Source organism: Diplotaxodon limnothrissa, linkage group LG4 (assembly GCF_057381915.1).
Source record: "Diplotaxodon limnothrissa isolate DT_005_m linkage group LG4, D_limnothrissa_male_GT1.1, whole genome shotgun sequence".
Lineage (NCBI taxonomy): Eukaryota > Metazoa > Chordata > Actinopteri > Cichliformes > Cichlidae > Diplotaxodon > Diplotaxodon limnothrissa.
In genome coordinates this window covers 26905870-26923684 of record NC_140599.1, presented here as the reverse complement: position 1 = coordinate 26923684, position 17815 = coordinate 26905870, and the positions used below count along the sequence as shown (strand labels likewise).

The 17815-nt window shown below is 39.3% G+C and overlaps 3 protein-coding genes across 3 annotated transcripts; 1 reads left to right on the top strand and 2 right to left on the bottom strand.

Annotated features, from left to right (window-relative positions):
* Positions 1–4160: 4160 nt before the first annotated feature.
* fzd2 (frizzled class receptor 2) lies at positions 4161–6286 on the bottom strand. The gene has a single exon (XM_085352716.1). The coding sequence runs from the start codon at positions 6150–6152 to the stop codon at positions 4515–4517; it is 1638 nt and encodes a 545-aa protein (XP_085208842.1). The 5' UTR covers positions 6153–6286; the 3' UTR covers positions 4161–4514.
* A 1814-nt stretch (positions 6287–8100) lies between these two features.
* Positions 8101–13460, top strand: meioc (meiosis specific with coiled-coil domain). The gene is made up of 7 exons (XM_085352715.1): positions 8101–8163; positions 9428–9600; positions 9710–9814; positions 9971–11453; positions 11940–12074; positions 13008–13185; positions 13270–13460. The coding sequence occupies exons 1-7, from the start codon at positions 8101–8103 to the stop codon at positions 13458–13460; spliced, it is 2328 nt and encodes a 775-aa protein (XP_085208841.1).
* A 1162-nt stretch (positions 13461–14622) lies between these two features.
* ccdc43 (coiled-coil domain containing 43) lies at positions 14623–17515 on the bottom strand. Its single transcript, XM_085352714.1, has 5 exons — positions 17342–17515; positions 16743–16836; positions 15700–15835; positions 15491–15543; positions 14623–15361 (listed from the first exon to the last, which is right to left on the bottom strand). The coding sequence occupies exons 1-5, from the start codon at positions 17513–17515 to the stop codon at positions 15174–15176; spliced, it is 645 nt and encodes a 214-aa protein (XP_085208840.1). The 3' UTR covers positions 14623–15173.
* Positions 17516–17815: the final 300 nt, after the last annotated feature.

Below are 17815 nucleotides of genomic sequence, written 5' to 3'. Positions count from 1 at the left end.
CACAAGTTTTGTAACACAAATTTATATTTTTGGGCTTTATCGTGTGCATACATTGTGAGTACATTCATAGTCTCCATAACATTGAAATTTGCAACTTTACAAAAATAAATATGTTCAGCTGTGGGAAAAAAAACACAACACAGTAGCAGAAAAACTTGTGCTTTAGTCCCTAACACTGTGTGTGTTATCATTTGCTACTTGTACCATCATTCTGACAGTTTATGAGAGAGACATGGTTGTGTACACAGTGTGGTGTCTAGATGCACATTAACCAATCCTTTTACTTCAAACACACTCCTCCCAATCAAGACCATTATTATCCCAGGCCTACTGCAGGCTCCCAAAATATCAGTCATGCAGCTGTCGGCACCTCTCTGCTCGGCAGCTGGAAAGGCTCTGAGCCACTCCCCTACTTTCTACACTGATTCTGCACCCTTGTCCTTGAAGGCAGGGGACTAAATAAACTCCCCCAACATCCCAGTGTCAGTGTCAACAGTTTATGTTTGAATTCTTGTCAAAGCCACCTTTGCATTGTCTGTGCGCTTATGAGCATACAATAGCACATAGATACATGTCAATAAAAATCAGCCAACGAGAAAGTAAAGGCGGGTACACTTTCTAGTTTTAACTGTGTTCACCAAATCAATGCGATTTGGAAACCAACAAAGTGTAGTGATCGCTAATAAGAAGAGCTGGACATCTTGTTAGAAATGATGTATGCCTACAGACCCCATTATCATCTCCTTTCACTGATGAGATAAAAGAAACCTTTATTAGTTCCACACATGGGAAATTTTTGGTCACGGCAGAAGTACAAGAGCAGTAAAAAATTAAGAGAAAAATAATATAATAGAATAAGATAAACAGAATAACATACTATACAAAATAGAAAGAACACTATATACAGTAGGATAAGTACTATACAAATAGAATAAAATACTTTGTTACATAGGGAAAATTGCACATCCAGGAAACAGGGTGAGAGTTACAAATGTGTATGAGATTTTTGTGTGTGGTCCTCTGCAGAGACCATGTTGTAGAGTCTAACAGCAGTAGGGAGGAAAGACCGGCAAAATCTCTCCGTCCCACATCGTGGGTGCCACAGCCTTTCACTTTTCAATCCATGGTTGTGGGTGGTGTAATAACCATATTAATATTAAAGTAAATGGATATTTTAAATTACTTTTTTTTAAATCAGCAAAGTTATTTGTACTAAGTAATGTAGTTCTTCAAATATCATGGCTTGTGAGGTAACAATGAGGGGGAAAAAAGTCAGCAATTAGAAAATGATTTTAATGACGACCAAAAGAAAGACACCTCTTTACGGTGACCCTTTATGGCTGGAAGCCCTGAATCAAAGTCAGAAGCTGAAATACACATTTAAACCATCATATTTCTGCCAATTTGTTACACTTGATTCCACTCTGAAAGCAAATGGCATGAGGAGAAAGAACATATGGCATGTCCTCTTGAGACTTCAAGGCAATATAAGACAAATAGATAGAGTATGTGCTCTGGAAAACCTCAGCTACTCTCCTATGGTTAGGATAATGTATGACTGCAACTAATCCAGCCTTCTGAGCATGGGTTCCTTCTTGATTTTGTGCCAAGATTTGATTAGAAACAGGCTTACTACATGTCTGGATCCCTTTTTCTTCCTTTCCTTTTTTTCTAACCATTTTCCTCTTTTTCTTAGTCCTTTGTCTGGTTGAAGCACTTTCACAGGCTGGATAAAAAGTTACAAGCTAAGAAAATGTTCATAGTACATTAGAGCATGCTCAAAAGATGGATCTACAGAACCTGTGAGAACACTGACTAACAACACGATCCTTTTCCGACATGCCTAGACCTTCGTCTAATAGGAGCGACACCATAATATCAACTCTAGAAACATTCTTCCTGTCTTCATGATCCTTGACTTGTCCCTTCTTGCCCCCAAGCAAGCTGGAACCAACTGCATGCAAGATTTAAGATCAGAGACCAACAACATGAGACTGCAGCTTCCGAGAAACGTGGAAACAACATTAAAGAGCCGAATTTACTCTGGATAGTTACCAGCGCTTGCGTAGATAATATTAACAGTTTTATGCATAAAGTTAAAGTTTTAGGCATAAAACTCCAACTAATGCTTCACATTTTTAAACTGTTCTCTCCATGGATAGAGATTGTGAAGTTCACCAAGTAGAATCTGTATTGAACTACCCCAGATAGGTCACTGGGCATAGAAAACATTAAAGACTTACTCACAGAGTATATTTTACAATTTATTTTTGTGGGACAAGTTACTAGGAGCAGCATCTGATTCTATTTAGTTTTGATGGTTTGCGATCAAAGGTTTTTGTTCTCAGAATATTTGCCAAATCACAATTATGTCTCTCCTCATTTGGATTCTCATTTTCTTTCTCTCTTTGTTTTTTTTTTCTCTCTCTGCAAGACAAAAGCAAATAATTCTGAATTTTCCATCAGGCTCTCCAAACCCCTCCTCCCCTAAATCCTAAAACAATCTCACTCTCTTCACCACTGGGACCCCACCCACATACCGCCTCTCTTCATTCTCTCACACTTCATTCGTTTCTCTGCTTCAGTGCAAAGCCAAACAAGCCAGCCATTAAGCTGAGTATAGCGCAGGAAGTGGGCCTTCGGGCCAGGCAGTACTGTTTACATGAAGCTTGTCAGGTTTCAGCGGCACTTTGAAGTGAGCAGCACAGGAGACTGTCTGTCACTAGGCAAAGGCCCAGCACTGCTCCACTGACTCACTCACATTCCCCCCATTCATCTGAGCGGAGAGAGGCAGGGAGGGTGGAGACATAGAGGGTGTAAAAGGGCAGAATAGAGGAGGCAGGTAGATTTATGGTTTTCCCCCCTTAGAGTCTCTGTTCTTACCTTTAATCACTCTTACCCATCTGTTATTACAACCCGTCTTTATTAAACCCTTGGTGAGGATATAAAAAAGACAAACATCAAATAAATATAACAACCCATTGGTCGTGATATAAGTCGAAAAGGTAACTCAAATTAGAATATTATCCAGAGAGGTGCAGACTAACTCACTCACTCACTCACTCACTAACAGTATATACTATATGCATACACTATATGCATGCCTCTAGCCAAGAGCTTCTGCTCTGAGGCACAGGGATCAGCTTTCTCTTACACATCCATCTACTTCATGACATCACTGCAGAGACGATTGAGTTTCAGCCATAAGCAGCTTGGGGGATTCCAACTTGCTACAATACACAGAGAGTCCAGAGAAGTAACAACAGCAAATGAATATTTTTCTTCCGCCTTCACCGACCGCACAAGCGGGAACATTTTCACACCTATGCAACAGCACAGGCTTGGCTTGCCAGAAGATTCCCATTAGCTTACACAACAGGCAAGAAAAAAAAGTTTCTTGTTGTTGTTCAGCACTCGAACGCAATGTTAATGTACATGTGTGAAGATGTTCCCTGCTGCATTCTTACATGGTGGCATTAGTTGCTTAGGCACAACCCCCCCCCCCTCCCCAGATGTTCAATATTTTACAATTTACTGACAGAGTAAGTGATTAACAGGCGAATTGTGTTTATACTGACAGGCTCAACGTACGTGGATTCCTTGTATTTCCCTGGGGGATAATTCTGTGTTCAATAATCACTTTAACTGTTGCCCGTCAGTCTGAGGCAACAGATGTTCAGGTGTGATACAACCCTCACCCCTTGAGAAAACAATGTGGCTGTGCTTGAATTAAAGAAAATCACACGTTAACAACAGGGTTTAATTGTTAAAACAATACTGAACACATATAAGAGCAGAAAGATGAGAAAAAAAACCTCACACAAAGCATGATGTTCCTGTCTAACCACAAGTTCAAAATTCATAGTCATGAGTTGATATCTGTAAATTCTGCAGAGACTCTGCACATGTTTTCCGTAAATTAAGGATAACAACACAATGTTCTAATCTATAATCACAAATTAACAGAAAAGAAAACGCAAAAAGAACAAAAAACAGGCATGTCTTTGTCTGGGCTTGTGGCATTCATACAGTGCAAAATTACTTAGTTTGAGTACACTAGCAGATAAGGTAAAGTATTTACTTTTTAAATACAATAATATAATGTTGTGTTTTTACAAATACTATTTACAATTTTGTAAAACTGTACATGAAATGTTTTTGCAAGAGTTCAAAAAAATTCAAATCAGTCATTCAGTCTGTGTTCTATTGTCTGCTGGATCATCACTCCCCAGAGTTTATGGAGGCTTTAAGAAAGGAACCAGAGAAGGTGAGGAGAGCAATCAGCACATGGCATCCATAGCCATGATTGTTATTTGTTCACACAGTCAGGTTCAGTCTGTGTTTATCCAGCTTGTGTTTTTCTCAAAATCCAACCCTCAGTTTGGCATGCAAGTGGGACTAGAAAGCTGAGGCAAACACAAATGCTACAGCTACTCACTGTGCTACTTACCTATGACATGAGGTATAGATAATAAAACAAATAATAATCCCAGCAACACTCATGTGCTTTCACTCTACACAGTGGTCTCTCCATGTTTGCCATTTGTCAGCCTTGTGTAAAACTTATGCCAGGAGTTCAGAGTCTTTCCAGACCAGATCCAGAAACCAGAGGTGATGCCCACTATCAGAGTCATCAGATATTTGATCATGAAGACGGTGAAGTCTGGTGTCATGTGGGGTCCAGGATGCATAGGGCAGGGAATGGCCAGGCTCCTGCAGTTGTGGCTGACCCAGCTGTGCTCCCAGTGGGGCCGAAAGGCCTGCTCATAGAAGAAGCATGCAATAACAATGGTGGCAGGTACCGTGTAGAGCACGCTGAACACCCCGATCCGTACCATTAATCGCTCCAGCTTCTCCGTCTTGGTGCCATCGTGTTTCATGATGGTGCGGATTCTGAACAGTGACACAAAGCCAGCCAGCAAGAAAGAGGTGCCGATGAAAAGATAAATGAAGAGAGGGGCCAAAACAAAGCCCCGCAGAGGATCCAGGTTGCTGAGACTCACAAAGCAGACTCCGCTGAGCACATCACCTTCAATCTGCCCAATGGCCAGGATGCTAATGGTCTTGACAGCTGGCACTGCCCAGGCTGCCAGGTGAAAATACTGAGAGTTAGCTTCAATGGCCTCGTGGCCCCATTTCATACCTGCAGCCAGGAACCAGGTGAGCGATAGAATGACCCACCATATGGAGCTGGCCATGCTGAAGAAATAGAGCATCATGAAGAGGATAGTACAGCCTTCTTTTTTGGTGCCTTGGACTATGGTCTTATAGCCATCAGGGGTGAAGCGGTCATTGCACGCCACCCTATCACCGAGGAAGAAGCCTGCTATGTAGGCAATGGAGACCATAGTGTAACAGCCAGACAAGAAGATGATGGGCCGCTCTGGGTATCTGAAGCGTTGCATGTCAACTAAATAAGTGGTTACTGTGAATAACGTAGATGCACAACAAAGCACAGACCAAACTAGAATCCATATGCGCGAGAAATGAATTTCTTTATCACTGAAAAACATTTTCCCACCGCTCCTAGATGACTCACAGGGAGCGGCACAGTCCTTCTCTTCTAAAAATTTATAATTCAAATATGGGGGAACTTTAAGAACAGACGGGCAATGGAATGGCCTTCCACGTGGGGGGATTATGGAGACATCCGACGTTCCTGGAACAGATATAACCGGAGGGACGGTGGCAGTGGAGGAGTCATTTTGGCCCACGCAGATTTGTCCATCTCCCAGCACAGGGAAGTTTTCGCAGCGCAATCGGTCCGGCCACTGAAAGCCAAACTTGTTCATAAGAGCCTCGCAGCCCTGCTTGGCCCTCTCACAAATCGATCTGCATGGAGGAATGGCCTTTTCCAAAACTGTACAAACAGGCGCATACATGGAACACAGGAAGAATTTCAACTCTGGCGAGCACTGTACCTTCACGAGCGGGTAAAACTGGTGCACTTCGAGCCCTGCGTCCTCCTGGTTGGAATGACCCACTAAATTGGGCATGATGGTTTGGTTATAAGCAATGTCCGTGCACAGAGGTATCGAAATCGGCTGACAAAATCCATGTTCCGGGACAACTATTCCGTTGTCGCCTTGATACTGTGCTGATATCAGCAGGGGCAGCAGGACCGCAAAAAAAAAAGTTTTGCAAAAACGCATCTTCCCAAGTTTAAGTATCAACTACAGCCTGATAAAGTCGCTGTAAATTTATCTAGTGAGCTCCTTCGTATTATCAGTTCTCCAGTAACAGTAAGTCTCTATAGGGGGGCAAAGTTGCTCCTCTCTTTGTTGCTTAGTCTCTGCTTAAACACTGCTGGCTGACTTTTTTCTCTTCTAAATACTCAAATTCCCTTCGGGCCAGTGTTAGTGAGAAATACGCCACAACATCCGGTACAATCTTTCAAAATAAAATCCCAATATGATTTTGAAGGAAAATACTCGAGTCTCAGATATTTTTGCTTTAATGCCTAACACCCGCACCAACACCATCATCAGTAACAATCAGCATCATAATCATAATCGTAGCTTTGGTTGAAGGTTGAAGGCAGACAATCTATGCAGTTTCAATGGCATCTGTGGCATCAGAGCCAGAGACTCTGGAGACATTTGAGTCAGGAAGTGACAGGGGGTGACTGAACACATGTATTATTATCATGGACAATCCATTTCACCTACTCCATTCTTCACTGTGGAGGCAGCAGGGCTGATTCTCTATCAGGCTTATTTGTTATTCTACATTCCCATTGTTGTCTGTGTCTATGATTTATGGGATATGTGTAATATGCTCTTTTGCACAATCTGAGTCTTATTTTAAGTTCATTTTAATTTTCTTTATTGTTATCGCTTATTGTTATACACAATTAAGACAGAAAATCAACAACAACCTTGCAGAAAATAAGAACTTCATGATGGGTACTTTTACTTCAACAACTTTAACAATACTTTAACAATGTTCTTTTTATTCTAAATTATAGTGTTTTTTTTGTTTTTTTATTTTTATCTCGGACCCACATTCTTGCATGGATTAAGAGGGTTCAATATCTGACCTGAACAACCTGCACCCATGGATTACAAATTTGGGGGTTCTTTTGTCGACCAAAATCGGTTCTGTTCCGTTTAGGCCCACTAGAATGCGCATGCTCTTATTTTGAAGGAACACTTTCTTGTCTACTGGTTGCATTTTGAGACGCTTTGAAATTAACTCCACAGCTGGAGTGGTGTGGTAGAATAGACTTTACAAGCGCCCCTTAAACTAAAATGTAGATAGGAGAAGGGTTTCGTGTCACTTTCAAGTGTCCATCAGTAACTCAGTTTGTTTGTATGTACTAAGATCATAATATCTTCATTTTAAAATTAATTTAATGAACAAACTGCAGACCTAAAACTGACTACTACCACTTATATTAGAAGAAATGATTATTATAATAAAGATAGTATTTACATGTTCTGCTTAACATAGCCTATATAGCCTTTATACACAGTTTCTGTGTAAGGTGTTTTTTATGTTAGCACCTGCCATGCCACACCATGGTATAAATTATGGGGGAGGGGATGCCGCTACATGTTGCTATGCCCCTTTGTTTTCTGCTTGATGTTAATTGGAGTAAAAGTATAATCCCTCAGCCTCAGCCAATGTGCTTTCAGGTCGCGAGGGCAACATCGAACATCTCCTGGGTGGACTTGAGGACGGCACGAGAGGGATTAAGGCGATGATTGTCGAGAAAACTGTTGAAACTCCTTAAGTTCGCCTTGTTTGACTAAATGCGGGTAGGTAACTTTAAACGGTACATTTTGCTGACCAAAAAGTTAAAAAATAAAATAAAATTAGAAAAAATTTACTGGTAAAAGCGTTAGGCTAAAGCTACGGGTTAAATTAGCAAAGTCATCATCAAAGTTTGCTAGCTTGTCCAGTTACATAAACGGCTAGTTAAGTTTGCTAAGTTGGCTAGCTGAAAAGTTGCCTTTTCCCGAAAAAGTAGTTTGCTAATGTATTTTCCATATCTGTCAAATGTCTTAATTTACTATGCAAAGCTTTATAAAAATGTTTCGTTCTTTGTACATTGCCAGAGCTGTAACCGAGTACTGAAGAACCAAAGGGGAGTTCAGAATGGCGTTTGATGGACGTCAGAGCGCATTTGCAAATTCACTCTTCCACAGCTATCAACGTCAGGTAAGCAGGAATAAACAGTAATTTAGGCTAAGGTACTTTGCATATTTGAAATATCTCCATTTCTTAAGAGTTTATGATAGGCCAACTCACTGATGATCATTTTTTCCCCTCCATAGTTAACCATATTGGTTAACTTGGGTTATGGGACAAAGGAAAAAATGCAGTTCATCCCAAAGGTTTTTTTTTTAATTTTTTTTTATATTAGTTCAGATTAGAACCACACTAAGGAATGAAACAATGTTTTAATTATGATCTCTAAAGTTGTGCTTGCAATTCTTGGAAGTTTTTCTTTCTTTCTTTTTTAAGTTCCTTGTATCGCATAGAGATGTTTTAAAATTGTCAAATAAATAGGTCTACCCTGGGGTTTCTTCCCAGTTGGATGTACTTGTAAACCTTCTGTTACACATCCCAACCACCTTAACTGGGTCCTTTTGACATGCAGGAGCAGGGGATCTACTCCAGGAATTCCTTTGGACGTCTGAGCTTCTTAACTTGTCTTTTAAGTCTGAGCCCAGCCACCATATGGAAGAAACTAATTTCTTCTGTTTGTATTCATGACCTCACTTTTTTGGTCAATATCCAGATTACCTGATCCTAGGTGAAGGTTGGGATATTGATAGATTGGTAAATCAAAAGCTCTATGTTCATTAGGCAGTCCAGTACTGCTAATGCCACACTGCTGGTCCAACTTGCACTCTGTCTTCCCATCACTTGTGGATAAGATCCCGAGATACTTGCTTCTTGAACCTTGCTTAAGACAGTCTCTCTCCCCCAACACAGAGGGAGCATACCACCGTTTTCCAGCAGAGAACCATGGCCTCAGATTTGGAGGTGGTGATTCTCATTGCAGCCATTTCATGCTTGGCTGCAAACTGCTCCAGTGTACGCGGGAGGTCACGCTTTGACCTTGCAAAAATCCTCTGTGGTATAGTATGAGATTCCCCCCCCCCCCCCCCCCCCCCGCCCCGCCCCGCCCCCGCCTGGCTATGCTTTGAGATCCTGTTGATGAAACTCAAGAACAGGATTGGAAACGAGAGGCGACCCTCTCACTCCAACACCCACTGAAAAAGCTGCTAGGCTTTTGCCAATATATTTTAGTTCAAAAACTGGCAAATAAATTAACATTATCATTTCAAATGTAATTATTTGAAATAATTTCAATTCCGTATTTTTACAGAGTTAAAATTGTCTGTGAAAGTTTTAGCTTAAGTGTTGTAATTTGCATTAGTTTGCCTTATATGAGATTGGATTTTCTTTATTTCAGGTGGGTGTTAATGCGGGAGGTGGAAATGGCAGTACGGTAGCAATACCCTTCATTTCCATCCCCAGTGCGTCACAGCAGGAACAGGACACTGCATCCTATATGCCCTGGTCTTATTCTACTCAGGATGATCCTTATGAACTCATTAGATGTGCCCAGCCCAGCATTAAAAGCAGGTATTCACCTAAATGAAGTTGTAAGCAGTTTCATTGCTATGCAGCAATGCTTGTTCAATCAAAACGGCTATTTGTTATTTCCTAAGAATTTATTTTCTGTTACTTTAAGGAAACCCCCTGAAAATGCTGATTATGGTGGTGAGAGTGATCTACAGGGTCTAGTGTCAAATATTTTGGATGATGCAGATTCACAGGATAGCTTCTACAGTGAAGGGTATGTCATTATTGTGATGCATGTAGTAGTTTACTTCATGCTACAGTGTGCATTGTAAAACGTAATAATCAACAGAATAAGATATGTGAAAGTTTTACCTGCTTAAAATAGTTTGTGATTACTGTCACTAAAGGAATTCCTCAATTCCTCTTTTAGGACCCTACCTACATGCAATCCCATCTGGTCTCCAAAGACATTGAGTGAAGAACTGCTACAGTATTTAGAATCTGAGGCAAAACTGCAGCATAACCCTTCCTTTACTCCAAACTATGTATCTCAGGAAAGTTTCAGTAAAGCACAGCATCGGTCAGGAGACAAAGATGTTGGTGAGCTAATGCAACAGTCGAATGGCCTTGTTTCTAATCGACAGTGGCTTTTTAATGGAGAGAGCTACCTACCCCATCCCCAAAAGCTGCCACCAGGTCTACCAGTACCAAATGCTGGAAGCAGCTATACATCACAGATGCAGCAGAACAAACATGTCAACATGCCATCTTATAATAAAGGAGTCAATGGTCAGGCTTTTAATAATTTTCCTGACATCAGTGACATTTTTAGACCTCAAAGTGAAAACAACACACCCTGTTTTGAATCTTTCTATGAAGATAACTACATCCAGAACAGCATAAAGCCAAATGGTAATGGGCAGTATGTACCAGAACACATTAACCATCTGGTCAGCAGCTTTCAGTCATTAATGACACATGGGAATGATGGTGTGTATTGTGGAGACCTGGGAAACATGCATAAGCAGATAGTGGGCATGGACCATGAAGACAACGTGGCTGAACAATGGAAAATAACCAGTCCTACAATGTCAAGACAGAATTCTCCTGGAAATCAGATTCCAAAACAGCTGATGGGGGAATTGGGGACAGTGCAAAGAGAAAGAAACAGAGTGAAGAAACAAACATTCAAAAAGGATGGCTTTCAAGATCTACCCAATTTCTACCCTCAAAGCACAGAGTATGTCCAACAGCCAAAGCAATTCCCTACACTGTTAAATCCCCCAAATCAATACCCCAAAAAGATGGTGCATAGAGAGAACATAAATGTAACTACAAACCAGTATTCAAAACATCAGCTGCAGAATAAGACAAAATCTCAGGTTCAGAAAGAAAAAAGCAAAATGCAAGCAAATGGATTTCTAAGAGAGGGCTTTGCTAGGAGGCCCCAGTTCAACACTTTCATGAGAGAGGGGGAAGCACAGCTCCTTTCACAAAACCCATACTTTGACTTCCAGGAGACTGTGCAGTATAAAAGATTTGATGGTGAAAACGGCATGGTCAGTGCAGGGAATGTACAGCAGTTCATGCCCTTAATGTATCCTGTAAATGACCCCAGGAGGTACTCGGGGATCCCTGTCAAATCCAACTTCAGCTCTAGATCCACACAGCCTTATGCAAGTAGTGTTCCTGGCATGGAAGCAGATGATGTGATTCCACTTAATGAATCTGCAGCTTTCAACTCCTACCTCAGCGACATGAGGACCCACAGAAGGGACAGTACTTATCATGGAATGGCCTCAGCAATGACAACTTCAGTGTTAAGGAATCATGGAGGACCAGTGATTCAGCTTTACTTCTACCTGGATGAGTGTTATGAGCAGTGGAGGTGTTTGGAGAAGGAGAGAAAAAGGGTATGCCATCAAGTCCTGATTTTGTGTTAGAGGATATTAGGAGTAGAAGCCCTCTTCAATCTAAAGTTATAAAAAAAGTTTATTTTATAGAAATTAAGTTAATGAGGTCATTTGCTCAGCTGATGAAACATGATACAAATACAGCTTTTGTGTGTGCAATACAACTGAATTATACTAGTAAATGTATTTTTAGTCAGCTTGGGTCCAGAATAGAATAGAATAGCCTTTATTGTCATTGTACAAGGTACAACGAAATTGGAGTGCCACTCCCTTGGTGCAAAATGCAATAATAAATATAAAATATAAAAAGTACAATAAAACAACCGAATCTCTCTATTGCTAATATTTAGCATCAGCTTGAGAAAAATCTGTTTGCAGCTTATGATGTACAAAAATATTTTGTTGGTATTTATAAAAAAAAAAAAAAAAAATCTACCCTTTAAAAATTTTTAAGGTTGTCATATTCTTGTATATTTTCTATTTTAGACAGAAGTCATCCTTACAAAAACATTTCTTGAGAAAAGAAGTCCAGCAGTGACCAACAGTAACCTGCCCAAAACTCCACCAAATCCCACAAGAGTTGACCACCTCATTGTTAATCAGATAAAAGAACAAGCAAAGGTGAGAGCCCTGAATTTAATGCTTATATACTGTCACCTACAAGGGAATTTTATCACAGCAGTTGCCAGTTGTTAACAGTTACAGGCAACTCAGTTCCTACATTTTTTTTTTTTTTTTTTAAGCAGGGGCACTAATTAAAAATCATACATGCATATAAAATACTGCCCCAGTAAGGCAAACAGTTAATCTTAATTGTTTCCTTACATTGTATTTATAATAGATGGGTTTAAATTGTGGCCTTGGTCATTTTTTGTGGAGTGTGTCAATTGCTCAGACTACACAAACAAACAAAAACCCCATAAGTGGCAAATACACTAACATGACCTAACTTATAGTAGTATACAAAAGTCTTGAGCCACCAATTTCTTTTGTTTTTCTTCCAAGCAGCCAGACTGTCTTGTAATTTTTTTAAAAAGTGGTTTTCAGCAGTATTTCTCCAGGGTTTATGAATGCCTATTAAAGTAGTCATTTACACATGCTTTCCAATCCAGTGCTTTAACATGATCATTTCTTTAGAGGAATATTTTGTTTTGTTAAGCCTTATAGCATTAATCTATGAATCATTCAAGGATAAAAAGCCCCCTAACTCTGGGGCTTTCCACATAGAGCAGACAACTTAGGAAATAACCAATTTTAAATTGTGTCTTTAGACACTTTACTAACAGCCTGTTTTTATGTCTAAATATGCATATCATATACATGCATATCTATCTATATATTGTATTTTCACCTATTGCCTATAGTCAGAGCAAAATTAAAAGAAATGAAATGTTTTAAGACCTTTGGACATTTTAACTGTAAACCTAGTCAACTTCAATATTTTTTTTTTTTTTTTTACATTTTGTATTATTTTCATGCATGATATGTCATCATTCCTTGGGATTGGTCTTTTATTATTATTTTTTTAATTGATCTTTTTGTGATGTGTTACAGGTGGCAAGTCTTCTGGAGAAAATGGAGTGTCTATGTGGTGTTCCCCTTCCAGCAAACATCCACACAGCCCTGAAAAAGAATCATATGGCCATTTGTGTCACACAGGCAAGATGTAAGGAGGAGGCTGTGAACATGACCAAGCACCAGTGGCAGAGACCTAATTTCACAAAGGACCGAGGTAATCCACGTAGTGGTAGACAATGTTGTATGCATGTTCCATGCATGTTCCATGTTGCATGTCCTAATGTGTTCTTTTTCACAGACACCTTGTTGGTGGTCGTGGCTCTGAAGGACCTAGCTGCTACCACTAGGAAGCTCTGCACAGCTCTGTGGTGTGCCCTCCAGATCACACTGCCAAAACCCATCATCATCCAGGATCATCATATTATCAAGGAAGACGCAAACAAGGAGAAGTGCCCTTCTTCATTTGAAAGATACTCTTTTAGGTTATAATTTAGCAAGCGACAAGTATGAGTTGAAGATAAAATTAAAGTCACTCCACATTGCCCTGCTTTTAAGTGTTCTATAGCTAGCAGGGTCAATGAAACAAAGGTTATTGTAGTATTACCTAACTGAAAGTCAAAACCACATTTTATCTGCAACACAAAGATCACTGCAGAGTATGAGATGAGCAATTTAAAAGTGCGATGACTTCATCATTTGGTTTCAGAGAGCTTCTTTCGTTGTGTAGGAATTGCATGAAATATTTTATCCTGCTGCATCTTAACTTAATTTCATTCAATTAGTGTCAGACGCAATCAACACAAATCTTGCACCATCACTGTTGTATTTAAAGGCACTATTTATGTAGAAGATTTCAGTCAATCTTCATTGTTTTACTTATTTATTGGAATGTAATGGAACCTCAGTTCTGGGTATTCCCAAGCAATAATTGATTCTCAAGGGCAGTAGCTTAAAATGAACATGCTAATTATTAAAATGCTTTCTGAAATATTCCAACTGATTTCAACAGCTTCAGTTTTTCATATTTAACTTTAAAATTCTACAATGGGAAAAGTTTTTATCTGCAATTTGGTGCCACTAATGTAAATTTCTAATAAAAAATATAGATTTTAAGTTTTAATCACACTTCCAGCTAGAAACATGGTATTAACAGACATATCGGTGGGATGTTAAACTCTGAAAACACTGAAATGTTCAAATACTTGCTGCATATCAGTGTCAATAGTTTTGGATAAATGTTCCATTTAGTATTTAACACTTTAATTATTTGTTATTAACTGTAATCATAATTCTGTTATGTGAAATGTAGTCTTAAGCGAAAATATGGTCAAGCTTTAAAGTGTAGCATCTAAAAAATTGAATGCATTAATCAATTAAAAAACATCAGTGAATTGACAGTTTGTCAGCAAGGGACCAAAACATTGAGGCATTACAAAGAATTCTCAGGAAATACATATTGTGTCATTTCTTCCCTCGTGTGCTTTGTGAATGAGCAGTGTTGTTCTATTCCTGCTATTTTAATGTTTCTGTTGGATTTTTTCTTGTTTGAAGTGGGGAAAAAAAGCAAAAATAAAGCAATTTCCTTGCTGAAAAGTGTTTATTTTTTTTTATTTTAAAAGATGAACCGTAAACATTCAGAATGATGGTACATAATATATTTGAGGTCATTTACAACTGCTGTGTTCTTAAAAAAAACATTGAGTTATTACAGCAGCACATGCCTTTAATCAAAAATGTTTTGAAAAATGAAGGCATTTGCAAGATGTGGCAAAGGATAACAGGCTCAACTGTTGAGTTAAAACTATTTGGGTTTCTTCACCCCCCTTACGATTAGTTCAATTTCAGGTTCAGCAGTATAATTTCATCATTTAAGGTTAAATGTACTTTTAGCCAACTCAAAGCATACTATGTATTTGTTGGAAAAACTATATTTGGCAGACTTAAGTGAAAATTTGACTAACAAGGGATTGACCATGTTCATCATTGACATACAGCTTTGTTTTTTTTAAACATCTGTTTAACTCTGAAAACAAAAGACATTTATTTTTATTCTTAACATATAGTTTGTTATTCACACACACATGAGAAACAAACAAGGGTCTGATGTGGATGGTGTTCAGCTGAAAAAGAGCCAAAGACTTTTTTTTTTTTTTAAAATATTGTAGCAAAAATCTTTTTTACAAAGTGTCCTTTCTTTTGGTTTTATCTTTTGCGTTCACCCTTCTGTGTACGCTTCTTCTCCTTCTCTTTTCTGTCCTGTTTAGCTAGTTTGTCCTTCTCTCGCTGCATCTTGTCCATTTCCTTCTTCTTTTGAGCTTCTTCGCGAGCCTGGTCCCGCTTTTGCTTTTGTCTGTTCAGCACCAGCTCCACATTGGTGTTTTTGAACAGGCCTGACACTTTGAGTAAAGGACAAGTGGAAGAAAACTAAAATCTGTACACATCATGGTTATGTATCAATTATCCATTCTTTGGGTTAGACTTGGTTACATACAATTGTAAAATATCTGCACAAAGGATACTTTTATCATTTCCAGTGATATTTCCAGTTGTTGGCTCCTCTTCTTCAGCTTCAGTGCTTTAGTCAAGGAAAGAACTGACATCTTAAGGGTTATGACTGCACTGGATGAGACAAACAGTTTCCCTCATTTCCTTTGCATGGTGAAAAATATGGATGATTGCCAAACTGACTGCAGACTTACTGTTTTTTCAATCAATAAATCAAGGATATTCCTCTTCGTCTGTTACATTAGCATATTGAGCGAGAAGGGCTTCTTTCCTTTTCTTGGACTCCTCAGACACCTCTTTCTGCTTCACCACAATCTGAGCTTGTTTTTCTATCATACTGGCAATGGCCTGGACCTCTGCTATAGAGAAGAAAGGACAAAAAATGTGCTTTTGCTATTTTAGATTTTTTTCCTCTCTCGCTGTCAGTATATAGGTTTACTAGCAGATGGAGCCATGAGGGAAATATGTCTCCACACAGCATAACACTTCCTTATGGTTATGTACATAGTCAACATTCTCATTCCAAACTCAAGCCTACATTCTGGTTTCAGTCTTGGGGGCTGCTTTTGTTAGTGTTTCCAGGAAATCTCTCCCTTGGATAGAAGTGTCACAAAGCACTCTGCTTTAAACTCAAGGCAAATGATCTTCAACTCATAGATGTAATGCTTCTGTAAGTTTAACCAGTATTAAAGACAGCCTAAGTAGCAAGCTGTCTTTTCCCTTTTCAGTCTGGATTTAAATAAACTGATGAATCTGCCATCCTTTGATGAATTTATTCTTGTGTTCTTTGTAGAGAAGATATACAACTTTGATCGCAGACTACAGGCTTACCTGTGATTCCTAGATTTTTTAAAAGCAGAGTTGAAGGTAATGCCTTAAGCTTTCAGGTCCCTCTTCTGTGGAACTACCTCATAGTTTAGATCTGGGAGACAGACACCCTCTCTACTTTTAAGAGTAGGCTTAAAATGTTGAAAAGGTTATATTTAAGGCTGGATCAGGTGACCCTGAACCATCCCTTAGTTAGGCTTCATTAAGCTTGGCTTGCTGGGGGGCTTCCTATGATGTACTGAGTGTTTCTTAACTCACCTCTTTTCACCCTGTGTGCTTAAACACCACTATTGCATTTTAATCATTAGTAATTATTAAACACTGACTCGCTCCCATGCTTTGGCTTTTGTCCTGTTTGCTTTCCCCTTACTCCCAACTGAGTAACTCTGAGTCAAGGACAATAAATATGGTATCGGGAATGAATCAGTCATACAATACCATCATCAGCATCCTTTTTGGCTGCAGATTTGCTGCAACACTCTTCCCACTGCTTTATGATCTGTTTACAGACATCTTCCACTGTGTTCTCCTCCTGTACACAAATGACAGCGAATTCAAGCAAGTCACACAGAAGTAACAACTCGAATTCTGACCTCACTACATAAAACATATTTTTTTCAGGAGCAGTGATAAGACAAGAAGTTTAGATACGTTATTTTATCAATATATATATATATATATAAACTGCACTAGGTGATTTACTGTATTTTTTCTGAGCCGCAAACGTAAAAACGTCTCGGAAAATGTAGAAAAGCCTTTATTTGTTACGTGGTGCGCATCATTGCGGCTTAAGACCACATTCATCTAAAACCTGGCGATTTCTTAGTGGGGTTTGGCGAAACAATTTGACCTATATTACTACTGGATCTTAGCTAAAGAAACTTAATAGCATCTACGGTCGATCATTAGTGCCACATATAGAGGCTGACATCAGCACTGTCACTTGGTAAGCTACCAGGAGACCGACAAGACGGACAGCAACAGACGAGAAAACACAGCCTTGTTGGGAGAACCGAACATGCGCTTCGAATATTCACCAAAAATGCAGATAAAATTCCTTGAAGCGCATCTTCTTTCTCCTCGTCGGTCTCCTCCTCTTGCAGAATCCCTAAAATGTACGCCCCATACACCTCACGATCCACTTCTAACAAGTCCAGTCGATCATTTAGCCAGCTTTCAAACTCCCCGGCGTCTGTCAAGGGCGCAGCCATCTTGGCCCCTTTGGGTCCTACGATGCAGCTCGGCTGTCCGTTGTCATTGCCTGCGAAAAAGAAAAAGTTTTAAAGGTGTTTGACAATTCAGCATTTCAATACAAAGGACAGAAAAAGCGCGACCAAGGTAATGAATCGTTCTTATTTTGTAACAAGCTAATACACAAATGTAGCAGCTGATTGGCTGAGTATATGAACTTAAAATCAAATTTATCTCTCGCTGTTGCTTTGAAAGAAATGCTGAGGCAGTTTGCGTGCCAATTACTATTTTTTCTTTAATTGTAGCATTTTTGAAACATA

What these genes read in the sequence shown, in the direction of transcription:
- fzd2 (XM_085352716.1), bottom strand. Translation starts at nt 6,152, where the DNA reads ATGCGTTTTTGCAAAACTTTTTTTTTTGCGGTCCTGCTGCCCCTGCTG.
- meioc (XM_085352715.1), top strand. Translation starts at nt 8,101, where the DNA reads ATGGCGTTTGATGGACGTCAGAGCGCATTTGCAAATTCACTCTTCCAC. An exon ending in AGATAAAAGAACAAGCAAAG is followed by an intron (nt 12,075 to 13,007) that starts GTGAGAGCCCTG and finishes GATGTGTTACAG; the next exon opens with GTGGCAAGTCTTCTGGAGAA. An exon ending in TAATTTCACAAAGGACCGAG is followed by an intron (nt 13,186 to 13,269) that starts GTAATCCACGTA and finishes TCTTTTTCACAG; the next exon opens with ACACCTTGTTGGTGGTCGTG.
- ccdc43 (XM_085352714.1), bottom strand. Translation starts at nt 17,515, where the DNA reads ATGGCTGCGCCCTTGACAGACGCCGGGGAGTTTGAAAGCTGGCTAAAT. An exon ending in CAAAAAGGATGCTGATGATG is followed by an intron (nt 15,836 to 16,742) that starts GTATTGTATGAC and finishes TCTTCTCTATAG; the next exon opens with CAGAGGTCCAGGCCATTGCC. An exon ending in AATGTAACAGACGAAGAGGA is followed by an intron (nt 15,544 to 15,699) that starts ATATCCTTGATT and finishes TGACTAAAGCAC; the next exon opens with TGAAGCTGAAGAAGAGGAGC.